Source organism: Oncorhynchus masou, chromosome 31 (assembly GCF_036934945.1).
Source record: "Oncorhynchus masou masou isolate Uvic2021 chromosome 31, UVic_Omas_1.1, whole genome shotgun sequence".
Classification (NCBI taxonomy): domain Eukaryota; kingdom Metazoa; phylum Chordata; class Actinopteri; order Salmoniformes; family Salmonidae; genus Oncorhynchus; species Oncorhynchus masou.
The window spans coordinates 81,205,792-81,219,456 of NC_088242.1; the positions used below are offsets into that span (position 1 = coordinate 81,205,792).

At 45.4% G+C, this 13,665-nt stretch overlaps 1 protein-coding gene across 1 annotated transcript in view; it reads right to left on the reverse strand.

The window, feature by feature from the left end:
• Positions 1-13,665, reverse strand: part of LOC135524540 (potassium/sodium hyperpolarization-activated cyclic nucleotide-gated channel 2-like) — a 109,392-nt gene that overhangs the window by 43,512 nt on the left and 52,215 nt on the right. Inside the window, exon 4 of the mRNA XM_064952159.1 lies at positions 7,242-7,460. Within this exon, the coding sequence (XP_064808231.1) occupies positions 7,242-7,460 (219 nt within the window). The remainder of the gene's footprint in view (positions 1-7,241; positions 7,461-13,665) is intronic.

Below are 13,665 nucleotides of genomic sequence, written 5' to 3' on the forward strand. Positions count from 1 at the left end.
GCGATGTCATTTACAAAATAGCAACACACTACTCAGCAAACTGGATGTAGTCTATCACAGTGCCATCTGTTTTATCACCAAAGCCCCATATACTACCCACCACTGTGACCTGTATGCTCTCGTTGGCTGGCCCTCACTACATATCCATCGCCAAACCCACTGGCTCCAGGTCATCTACAAGTCCATGCTAGGTAAAGCCCTGCCTTATCTCAGCTCACTGGTCACCATAGCAACACCCACCCATGGCACGCGCTCCAGCAGGTATATGGCACTGGTCATCCCCAAAGCCAACACTTCCTTTGGCCACCTTTCCTTCCAGTTCTCTGCTGCCAATGACTGGAACAAATTGCAAAAATCTCTGAAGCTGGAGTCTTATATCTCCCTCTCTAACTTTAAGCGTCAGCTGTCAGAGCAGCTTACCGATCACTGTACCTGTACCCAGCCCATCTATAAATAACACACCCAACTCCCTCATCCCCAAATTATTACTTACCCTCTTGCTATTTTGCACCCCAGATTTTTTTGTTCACCTTTATTTAACCAGGTAGGCTAGTTGAGAACAAGTTCTCATTTGCAACTGCGACCTGGCCAAGATAAAGCATAGCAGTGTGAACAGACAACACAGAGTTACACATGGAGTAAACAATTAACAAGTCAATAACGCAGTAGAAAAAAAAGAGAGAAAAAAAGAGTCTATATACATTGTGTGCAAAAGGCATGAGGAGGTAGGCGAATAATTACAATTTTGCAGATTAACACTGGAGTGATAAATTATCAGATGGTCAAGTACAGGTAGAAATCTAGGTGTGCAAAAGAGCAGAAAAGTAAATAAATAAAAACAGTATGGGGATGAGGTAGGTAAAAATGGGTGGGCTATTTACCGATAGACTATGTACAGCTGCAGCGATCGGTTAGCTGCTCAGATAGCAGATGTTTGAAGTTGGTGAGGGAGATAGAAGTCTCCAACTTCAGCGATTTTTGCAATTCGTTCCAGTCACAGGCAGCAGAGAACTGGAACGAAAGGCGGCCAAATGAGGTGTTGGCTTTAGGGATGATCAGTGAGATACACCTGCTGGAGCGCGTGCTACGGGTGGGTGTTGCCAACGTGACCAGTGAACTGAAATAAGGCGGAGCTTTACCTAGCATGGACTTGTAAATGACCTGGAGCCAGTGGGTCTGGCGACAAATATGTAGCGAGAGCCAGCCGACTATAGCATACAGGTCACAGTGGTGGGTGGTATAAGGTGCTTTAGTGACAAAACGGATGGCACTGTGATAAACTGCATCCAGTTTGCTGAGTAGAGTGTTGGAAGCTATTTTGTAGATGACATCGCCAAAGTCGAGGATCGGTAGGATAGTCAGTTTTACTAGGGTAAGTTTGGCGGCGTGAGTGAAGGAGGCTGTGTTGCGGAATAGAAAGCCGACTCTAGATTTGATTTTCGATTGGAGATGTTTGATATGAGTCTGGAAGGAGAGTTTACAGTCTAGCCAGACACCTAGGTACTTATAGATGTCCACATATTCAAGGTCGGAACCATCCAGGGTGGTGATGCTAGTCGGGCGTGCGGGTGCAGGCAGCGAACGGTTGAAAAGCATGCATTTGGTTTTACTAGCGTTTAAGAGCAGTTGGAGGCCACGGAAGGAGTGTTGTATGGCATTGAAGCTCGTTTGGAGGTTAGATAGCACAGTGTCCAAGGACGGGCCGGAAGTATACAGATATCCAGATTGTCAAGCCCAGCTGATTTGTACGGGTGCAGGTTTTGCAGCTCTTTCAGAACATCTGCTATTTGGATTTGGGTAATGGAGAACCTGGAGAGGCTTGAGCGAGTAGCTGCGCGGGGGGGGGCGGAGCTGTTGGCCGAGGTTGGAGTAGCCAGGTGGAAGGCATGGCCAGCCGCTGAGAAATGCTTGTTGAAGTTTTCGATAATCATGGATGCAAACATCAATCTCTGCTACATCTTCATCCTCAGACTCAGTCTCATTGTCAACAGACAGGCATTCTCCTTGAAAGCAGGAAGCACACATTTGAATGTGTCATATACTCTTCTTCATCCACTGATACGCATGCAAACAAACACACACACACGTGCACACACACATTACTTTGCTGACTGATCCCTAACTGACCCCTGACCTCCTAACTGTCTCTCAAACTGGATTCGGGGATCCACTCTTCCTGACTTTCTTCAAGCTCACTGTCTTTATTGTCACTCTCAAAACAACGACATCATAAAAGGGACAAATGAAGCAGTCTTCTGGTCAGGCTACGGAGACAGGCACATCGCGCACCACTCCCTAGCATACGACTCGCCAATGTCCAGTCTCTTGACAACAAGGTTGATGAAATCCGAGCAAGGGTAGCATTCCAGAGAGACATCAGAGACTGTAACGTTCTTTGCTTCACAGAAACATGGCTCACTCGAGAGACTCTATCGGAGTCGGTGCAGCCAGCTGGTTTCTTCACACATTACGACGACAGAAACAAGCATCTTTCTGGTGAGAAGAGGGGCGGGGGGTATGCCTTATGATTAACGAGACGTGGTGTGATCATAACAACATACAGGAACTCAAGTCCTTCTGTTCACCTGACTTCCTCACAATCAAATGTCGACCGCATTATCTACCAAGGGAATTCTCTTCTATTATAATCACAGACATATATTCCCCCCAAGCAGACACATCGATGGCCCTGAACAAACTTTAGTTGACTCTATGTAAACTGGAAACCACATATCCTGACGTTGATTCATTGTAGCTGGGGATTTTAACAAGAATAATCTGAAAACAAGACTCCCTAAATTCTATCAGCATATCGATTGCACAACCAGGGCTGGTAAAACCCTGGATCATTGTTATTCTAACTTCTGCGACGCATATAAGGCCCTCCCCCACCCTCCTTTCTGAAAAGCTGACCCCATTTTGTTGCTTCCAGCCTACAGACAGAGACTAAGACTAGAAACTCCCGCACTCAGGTCTGTTCAACGCTGGTCCGACCAATCTGATTCCACGCTTCAAGACTGCTTCGATCACGTGGATTGGAATATGTTCCGCATTGCGTCCAACAACAACATTGACGAATAGGCTGATTCGGTGAGCGAGTTCATTAGAAAGTGCATTGACGATGTTATACCCACAGCAGCGATTAAAACATTCCCAAACCAGAAACCGTGGATTGATGGCAGCATTCGCACGAAACTGAAAGTGCGAACCACTGCTTTTAACCAGGTTAAGGTGACCGGAAACATGACCGAATACAAACAGTGTAGCTGTTCCCTCCGCAAGGCAATCAAACAAGCTAAGCGTCAGTTTAAAGACAAAGTAGAGCCGCAATTCAACTGCTCAGGCACAAGAGTATGTGGAAGGGTCTACAGTCAATCACGGATTACAAAAAGAAAACCAGCCCCGTCGCGGAACAGGATGTCTTGCTCCCAGACAGACTAAATCACCTTTTTGCTCGCTTTGAGGACAATACAGTGCCACTGACACGGCTCGCTACCAAAACCTGCGGACTCTCCTTCACTGCAGCCGACGTGAGTAAAACATTTAAACGTGTTAACCCTCGCAAGGCTGCAGGCCCAGACGGCATCCCCAGCCGCGTCCTCAGAGGAAGCGCAGACCAGCTGGCTGGTGTGTTTACGTTCCCACATGCTTCAAGAGGGCCACCATTGTTCCTGTTTATTCATGTTGTTCCATTGTTCCTGTTCCCAAGAAAGCTAAGGTAACTGAGTTAAACGACTACTGCCCCGTAGCACTCACTTCCGTCATCATGAAGTGCTGACACCCTAGACCCCAATAGGTCCACAGACGACGCAATCGCAACCACACTGCACACTACCCTAACCCATCTGGACAAGAGGAATGCTGTTCATCGACTACAGCTCAGCATTTAACACCATAGCTCCCTCCAAACTCATCATCAAGATCGAGACCCTGGGTCTCGACCCCGCCCTGTACAACTGGTACTGGACTTCCTGACGGGCCACCCCCAGGTGGTGAGGGTAGGTAAAAACATCTCCACCCGTTGATCCTCAACACTGGGGCCCCACAAGGGTGCATTCTGAGCCCTCTCCTTAACTTCCTGTTCACCCACACTGCGTGGCCATGCAGACCTCCAACTCAATCATCAAGTTTGCGGAAGACATCACAGTGGTAGGCTTGATTACCAACAACGACGAGACGGCCAAACAGGGAGGAGGTGAGGGCCCTCGGAGTGTGGTGTCAAGAAAATAACATTTACATTTACATTTAAGTCATTTAGCAGACGCTCTTATCCAGAGCGACTTACAAATTGGATAACCTCACACACAACGTCAACAAAATAAACAAGATAATTGTGGACTTCAGGAAACAGCAGAGGGAGCACCCCCCTATCCACATCAACGGGACAGTAGTGGAGAGGGTAGTAAGTTTTAAGTTCCTCGGCGTACACATCACGGACAAACTGAATTGGTCCACCCATATAGACAGCGTTATGAAGAAGGCGCAGCAGCGCCTCTTGAACCTCAGGAGGCTGAAGAAATTTGGCTTGTCACCAAAAGCACTCACAAACTTCTACAGATGCACAATCAAGAGCATCGTGTCGGGCTGTATCACCACCTGGTACGGCAACTGCTCCGCCCACAACCGTAAGGCTCTCCAGAGGGTAGTGAGGTCTGTACAATGCATCACCGGGGGCAAACTACCTGCCCTCCTGGACACCTGCACCACCCGATGTCACAGGAAGGCCATAAAGATCATCAAGGACAACAACCACCCGAGCCACTGCCTGTTCACCCCGCTATCATCCAGAAGGCGAGGTCAGTACAGGTGCATCAAAGCAGGGACCGAGAGACCTGAAAAACAGCTTCTATCTCAAGGCCATCAGACTGTTAAACAGCCACCACTAACATTGAGTGGCTGCTGCCAACACACTGACTCAACTCCAGCCAATTTAATAATGGGAATTGATGTCAAATATATCACTAGCCACTTTAAACAATGCCACTTAATATAATGTTTACATACCCTACATTACTCATCTCATATGTATATTTATATACTGTACTCTATATCATCTACTGCATCTTTATGTAATACATGTATCACTAGCCACTTAAACTATGCCACTTTGTTTACATACCCTATATTACTCAACTCATATGTATATACTGTACTCAATACCATCAACTCTATCTTGCCTATACCGTTCTGTACCATCACTCATTCATATATCTTTATGTACATATTCTTTATCCTTTTACACTTGTGTGTAAAAGGTAGTAGTTGTGGAATTGTTAGGTTAGATTGCTCGTTAGTTATTACTGCATTGTCGGAACTAGAAGCACAAGCATTTTTGCCCTGCTAGAGCTGCCCCGGTCTACTGTACAGTAAGTGCTGTTATTGTGAAGTGGAAACGTCTAGGAGCAACAACGGCTCAGACGTGAAGTGGTAGGCCACACAAGCTCACAGAACGGACCGCCGAGCGCTGAAGCGCATAAAAATCTGTCCTTGGTTACAACACTCACTACTGAGTTCCAAACTGCCTCTGGAAGCAAGGTCAGCACAAGAACTGTTTCTTCGGGAACTTCATGAAAGGGGTTTCCATGGCCGAGTAGCTGCACACAAGCCTAAGATCACCATGTGCAATGCCAAGCGTTGGCTGGACTGGTGTTAAGCTAGCCGCCATTGGACTCTGGAGTGATGAATCACGCTTCACCTTCTGGCTGTTCAACGGACCAATGGGTCTGGGATAGGCCAGGAGAATGCTACCTGCTCAAATATATCGTGCCAACTGTAAAGTTTGGTGGAGGAGGATTAATGGTCTGGGGCAATTTTCTATGGTTCGGGCTAGGCTCCTTAGTTCCAGTGAAGGGAAATCTTAATGCTACAGCATAAAATTACATTCTAAACAATTCTGTGCTTCCAACTTTGGGGAAGGCCCTTTCCTGTTTCAGCATGACAATGCCCCCATGCACAAAGCGAAGTCCACACAGAAATAGTTTGTTGAGATCGGTGTGGAAGAACTTGACTGGCCTGCACAGAGCCCTGACTTCAAGCCCATCGAACACCTTTGGGATGAATTGGAACGCCAACTGCGAGCCAGACCTAATCGCCCAACATCAGTGCCCGACCTTACTAATGATTGTGGCTGAATGGAAGCAAGTCCCCTGCAGCAATGGTCCAACATCGAGTGGAAAGCCTTCCAGAAGAGTTGAGGATGTTATAGCAGCAAAGGGGGACCAACTCCATATTAATGCCCATGATTTGGGAATGAGCTGTTCGACGAGCAGGTGTCCACATACGTTTGGTCATGTTGTGTATATTAGTGCTTTATTTTTCATCTTTATATATATATATTTTTTTACATATGTTTGAATTTTTCTTCCACTTTGATAAGAGTATTTTGTGTATATCGTTGACAACAAATTAAATACATTTTAATCCCACTTTGTAATAACAAAATGTGGCAAAGTTCAAGTGTAAATACATTCTGAAGGCACTGTATTACTGCACTATAGGAGCTAGAAACACAAGTATTCCTCTACACCTGCGATAACATCTTCAAATCATAACTTTAACCAAAAATACTGAATACTGTATAAACTCCTCATTTCCCCTAGTTGCTCCCTGATACTGTATTGTGACCCAGAAAACAAGATGATTATCTCTCCAAGATCATTTTAAAAACTACATTTGAGAGGGCCAGGAACAAGAGACAAGAGGAGCCAAACAGTAGATGACAGAAGCAGAGTTGGAGGTACTGTTCTCATCTGTGCTCCTTTGTTCTCAACATTAGCCAGATGCTGCAATTAGACAACAAAGCCGGACCAATTACTGCAACCCAGGGGGACGTGCTGCTACGGACTGAATAACACTGCCAGATCACAGAGGATCTAAGAAGCAATATCCTTATAGAGAAATGTTCTCCTTCTTAAGAGACATGACCACGTGCTTTGATGATCTGTGAGGACACTGAGACTGAGTGACACTGGCAGTGATAGGAATTTTCCTGAGTTTGTGACTTAACCAGGGAAAACTCCAGGCCATAGTTATAACTTATGTCTATGGCCCTGAATTTTCACCTGGTTATTGTAAATTGGCCCAGCATCCTCCAGGTTTGGCCGGGGTAGGCCGCCATTGTAAATAAGAATTTGTTCTTATTAACTGACTTGCTAAATAAAGGTTCAATAAAAATGATTTTCTTTTTTTGTTAAATGGCTTAGACCTCATTGACGGCCTGGGATGTTGGAAGGTGTACCTACCTTCTCCTGGTACTGGCGCCGGGATGAATCCAGGGACTGGATAAGGGCGGTGGCGTGGCCGATAAACATGGCGTAGCAGGTGGCTCCCACTATCATACTGAGCATGGTCAACCAGATATCAGACATGCTCTCTGGGGCTTGGCGCCCATAACCGATACACAGCATGTGACTCATGGCTTTGAACAGGGCAAAGGAGTACAGCTCGCTCCACGAGTCATTCTGTTGGGAGAGAAAGAGCAGGGTTTCTATTACAAAAGAGTGCAGTCTAGAGAAAGAGTAACACTGCAATAAAACCACATTTTCAATATCACTGTGCCAAAACAAGACTACGGTCAACCCAAAACTCTCAAATTCTAAGGCTTCAGTGAGAAATGAAAAGATAGTGGAAAGACAGAGAGAGAAATATGGAGATAGAGAGAGAGGCAATAAAAGAAAGTGTGTGAAAGAAAGCTGCAATCCCACTTCTGTAGTAGCTAAGACATTATTATGACTCCATTGTGCTAGCTAGCTGCTTGTTGAAGGCCTAATCACTCCAGCACAGTGCTGTTGGTTCAGGTGTAGAAGGCCACTTCAGACTGGGCTCTAATGAGGAGCCACTCTGCCTTTGATTTGTCTATACAGTGAGACTAGAGAAATGTTAAACACTCTCTCCTCAGCCCGCTAACAGCAACACTGACTAAAAAAACGCTGCCTGGCTACAGGTTTAATCCTTTAGAGTGATGTCACTGCTTCTACTCAGCTAATTGTAGGACTGTTGGTTCGGAGTTAGACTGTCCTGGCTGTACAAGGCAGAGCCAAAGAGAGCAGTCCCAACTGTCATCTCCACTGGCTTCCAGTTGAAGCTCGCATCCGCTACAAGACCATGGTGCTTGCCTACGGAGCTGTGAGGGGAACGGCACCGCAGTACCTCCAGGCTCTGATCAGGCCCTACACCCAAGCAAGGGCACTGCGTTCATCCACCTCTGGCCTGCTCGCCTCCCTACCATTGAGGAAGTACAGTTCCCGCTCAGCCCAGTCAAAACTGTTCGCTGCTCTGGCCCCCAATGGTGGAACAAACTCCCTCACGACGCCAGGACAGCGGAGTCAATCACCACCTTCCGGAGACACCTGAAACCCCACCTCTTCAAGGAATACCTAGGATAGGATAAGTAATCCTTCTCACCACCCCCCCCTTAATGATTTAGATGCACTATTGTAAAGTGGCTGTTCCACTGGATGTCAGAAGGTGAATTCACCAATTTGTAAGTCGCTCTGGATAAGAGCGTCTGCTAAATGACTTAAATGTAATGTAAATGATTGACTCCTGGATTGGATTGTATCCGTTTTGAATTTCACTCGACCCCATTTGCATTCCATTCAATAATATTTTGTTGGGAAATGGTTCAGGGGGAAATAAAGGGAGGCATCAGATTGTTTTAAAATGTGACAGAGGGACGTGGATGGAAGGAAATAACGGGACGGTGATAGATAGATCAGCATCTTGGGGGCACTCAGCACTGCCAACGGATGTGTATGCATGTGTGCTCATATGGCCCTTCCTCTCTCTCTCTGTGCTAGGGGCAGCTTCAGCCCCCGACCTGGTCCCAACGCCTTGGGTGTGTGACAGAGGCAGAGCTCTCTCTCTCTCTGTACTAGGGGCAGCTTCAGCCCCCGACCTGGTCCCAACGCCTTGGGTGTGTGACAGAGGCAGAGCTCTCTCTCTCTCTCTGTACTAGGGGCAGATTCAGCCCCCGACCTGGTCCCAACGCCTTGGGTGTGTGACAGAGGCAGAGCTCTCTCTCTCTCTGTACTAGGGGCAGCTTCAGCCCCCGACCTGGTCCCAACGCCTTGGGTGTGTGACAGAGGCAGAGCTCTCTCTCTCTCTCTCTCTGTACTAGGGGCAGCTTCAGCCCCCGACCTGGTCCCAACGCCTTGGTTGTGTGACAGAGGCAGAGCTCTCTCTCTGTGTTAAGGGCAGCTTCAGCCCCCGACCTGGTCACAACGCCTTGGGTGTGTGACAGAGGCAGAGCTCTCTCTCTCTCTCTCTCTCAAATCAATTTAAGGGCTTTATTGGCATGGGAAACATATGTTAACATTGCCAAAGCAAGAGAACTAAACAATAAACAAAAGTGGAATAAACAATACAAATGAACAGTAAACATTACACTCACAAAAGTTCCAAAACAATAAAGACATTACAAATGTCATATGTGCAAATAGTTCAAGTACAAAAGGGAAAATAAATCAACATAAATATGGGTTGTATTTACAACGGTGTTGTTCTTCACTGGTTGCACTTTTCTTGTGGCAACAGGTCACAAATCTTGATGCTGTGATGGCACACCCTGGTATTTCACTCAATAGATATGAGAGTTTATAACAATTGGGTTTGTTTTCTAATAGCATTCTAGTTTGATAATAGCATTCTAGTTTGATAATAGCATTCTAGTTGGATAATACCATTCTAGTTTGATAATAGCATTCTAGTTTGATAATAGCATTCTAGTTGGATAATACCATTCTAGTTTGATAATAGCATTCTAGTTTGATAATAGCATTCTAGTTTGATAATAGCATTCTAGTTTGATAATAGCATTCTAGTTTGATAATAGCATTCTAGTTGGATAATACCATTCTAGTTTGATAATAGCATTCTAGTTTGATAATACCATTCTAGTTTGATAATAGCATTCTAGTTTGATAATACCATTCTAGTTTGGTCAGTTTGGTCAGTTTTTTTCCTAATTCTTTCCAATGTGTCAAGTAATGGTCTTTTTGTTTTCTCATGATTTGGCTGGGTCTAATTGTGTTATATTCTACAGGACCAGCTTGCTTAGGGGACTCTTATCCAGATTAATATTTCTGTAGGTGATGGCTTTGTTATGGAAGGTTTGGGAATTGCTTCCTTTTAGGTGGTTGTAGAATTTAACGTCTCTTTTCTGGATTTTGATCATTAACGGATATCGGCCTAATTCTGCTCTGCATGCATTATTTGGTGTTTTACGTTGTATACAGAGGATATTTTTATATTTTTGAGGATATGTGTGGCGCTGATGTTTAGACCAAGGTATGTATAGTTTTTGTGTGCTCCAGGGCAATGGTGTCTAGATGGCATTGGTATTTGTTCCTTTTTTGGAACACCACGATTTTTGTCTTACTGTCAGGGCCCAGATCTGACAGAATCTGTGCAGAAGCTGCAGGTGCTGCTGTGGGCCCTCCTTGGTTGGGGACAGAAGTACCAGATCATCAGCAAACAGTAGACACTTGACTTCAGATTCTAGTAGGATGAGGACGGGGGCTGCAGTTCTAGTGTCCTCACCAATTCATTGATATATATGTTGAAGAGGGTGAAGTTTAAGCTGCATCCCTGTCTCACCCCACGGCCCTGTGGAAAGAAATGTGTGTGTTTTTTTACCAATTTTAACTGCATACTTGATGTTTGTGTACGTGGGTTTTATAATGTCGGATGCTTTTCCCCCAACACCACTTTCCATCAATTTGTACAGCAGAACCTCAAGCCAAATTGAGTCAAAAGCTTTTTTGAAATCAACAAAGCATGAGAAGACTTGAGCTTTGTTTTGGTTTGTTTGTCAATTAGGGTGTGCAGGGTGAATAAGTGGCCTGTTGTAAGGTAATTTGGTAAAAAGCCAGTTTGACATTTGCTCAGTACATTGTTTTCATTGAGGAAATGTGCGAGTCTGCTGTTAATGATAATGCAGAGGATTTTCCCAAGGTTGCTCTCTCTCTCTAACTCTCTCTCTCTGGTCTATCAGCATGCTGCCTACAGAGTGTGCCTGCCAGGCAAACACCAGCAGCAGCCCCTCACAAAGCTCTGAGATGGAAATAAACACGCACATTCATGCACACACATACACTACGTGCAAGGAAACACACACATCCATCTAATGGAAGATGAAGCCCCAATAAATAAAAAATCTATCAGTATGATGTATACTCACAATCACCAGGCCTATTTGACATATGAGTTGAGGTAGCTAATAACTGTGCCAGAGCCAGAGGTAACGGTACTGTGATCTATAAACCCAGTCCCTGGTGCAGATGACCAAACAACCTCCACTACACTGACACATTCATTTCCTATGTGTCTCGGTAGGACAATACCATATTTTACCCACCATGCTGTGTGTGTGTGTGTGTGTGTGTGTGTGTGTGTGTGTGTGTGTGTGTGTGTGTGTGTGTGTGTGTGTGTGTGTGTGTGTGTGTGTGTGTGTGTGTGTGTGTGTGTGTGTGTGTGTGTGTGTGTGTGTGTGTGTGTGTGTGTGTGTGTGTGTGTGTGCGTGTGGCACCACGCCAGTACTGCAGCCACAGAGCCAGGCAGCTGACAGTAATTCTGATCTATTAACAGAGAACAAGCATCCATCTCTGCAGGTATGGGAGTGGAGCCCCACTGTGATCAAATAAGAAAACATGGGGGAGAACACTGGGCCACCAAGTCCCAATCCCCATAGCAATAAAATCAACAGACAGCCTGCATGGTGTTTAGACTAGAACAGGTGAGTCTATCTATATATTCTGTATAGACTCTGATTCTCATAAGGCACTGGCTCTGAGGAAGACTGTGGAATGTGGGTGGTGCTCTATGTATGAAATTATCTCTGATGATTTGTTCCAAGATCCTGGAGGGAGGTGCGAGGTAGAAGGAGAAGGGGGATCATGGTGTGCGTGGGTGTGTGGGTGCATGCCTGCGTGGTTGTGTGCATGCAGGTGGTCGTGGATGTGTGTGTGTGTGTGTGTGTGTGTGTGTGTTTGTGTGTGTGTGTGTGTGTGTGTGTGTGTGTGTGTGTGTGTGTGTGTGTGTGTGTGTGTGTGTGTGTGTGTGTGTGTGTGTGTGTGTGTGTGTGTGTGTAATGGTTGCTGTGGCTCGGAGTTTACGTGTAACCTCTTCAGCTACATTTACCATATTAGCTGCCTTAACTGGTATGGGCATTTTTGCCAACCGTAAGGGCCAGGTGTAGGCATGGTAGGATGCTTGAAATATTAATGATCAGCTACTGTGTGTGTGTGTGGTGTGTGTGTGTGTGTTCTTGTCTGATGCTGCAGGGGTTAAAGATAAAGAGACAGTGATATAACACACACATCAGTCAAGTATACTTTGTGTGTGTGTGTGCATGCACACGTGCGCACGCGTGTGTAAGTGCATATGTAATTCATATGAGTAATTGTATTTCCCATGGCTGTTCTGCGTCCTCTAACCGGATGATCCCTGGCAAGGGATTCGGATTACTCTACCCAGATCCAGGGATTTATTATAATTCCATTGATCTAAGACCTATACAGTATACGGTACATCAAATGAAAGCACCTGGCCCTGACTTACATAACAGAGGGGACATTTTTTATTTGATTTAATTTGATCAGCCTGCTGTAAACTTAAATCCTGGCTTATAGCAGAACAGTCTGTGTCAATGGTCAGATCAGGGAGGGTCAGGTAACGCATACTAACATGATGACTGACTGTTTGATGGAGAGACCTTCTGGCAATTCTCTCCCACAGGGCCTAAAGCTAGTCGGCAGAAAGCCTCTCACACCTGAGTCTACAACAAGAACTCAAAGGGTTAAGTTTAGGTCCAAGTGGTTATAGTTAGGGCTATGGCTTGGGGAAGGCATAAAACAAAAATGTGTGTGTATTTCTCTCTGTTCTCTGAGCAGCATGGAGGTTGCAGAGTTTGCCGTGTAGGGGAGCGGGATGCAGTGAGTAGTCAGGCAGCCACTCAAAGTGAACAAGTCTCGAGTGACATGGAGATGGATCATTTAACGCTGCGTCTTTCATTTGAAGCCATTCGCCTCTGGAGAGATGATGACCTTGATTGCTGGGAGATGCCTGCTCTCAGGCTGCGACTGATCACCGGGACAAATGTTCTCAGGGAAACTGGCGCGGAGTACACACACAGAGAGAGAGCCCAGCTCTGAGCAACGTAAAGGGAACGAGATGCGTGTGTTTGTGTTTGTGTTTTTTATGTATTTTTTTATTTAACCTTCATTTTGGCAGGGTGTCATGCTGAGGCCAAGGTCCCTTTTACAGATTCCTGTACACACATCAATACACGATACACATCAATATTCCTATTCACATCAACACACATTAATATAGACATTAATCTTCACATCAATACACGAAAATCTAAACACAATCATAGAAAAAAAACACATTCGTCAGTAAAAAGGTCCTCAATCAGCCGTTTCAATTGCCTTAGAGTCACCAATTCGTCACATTTTAGAGAGCCTTGGAGATTATTCAACAAGGAAGGTGCGAAAAAACTAAAAGCAGATTTACAGAATCTCCCAGGTTAGCTATTCCTGAGACTGGGTCAGGTTTCTTGCACGTCTGTAAGTTAACAATGAAGTAAGGTAGGCAGAAGTTTATGCAGCAGGGTTTATAAACATAAAGAGTGCAAAGCATCGATCTACAACTTCAAAGAGGACC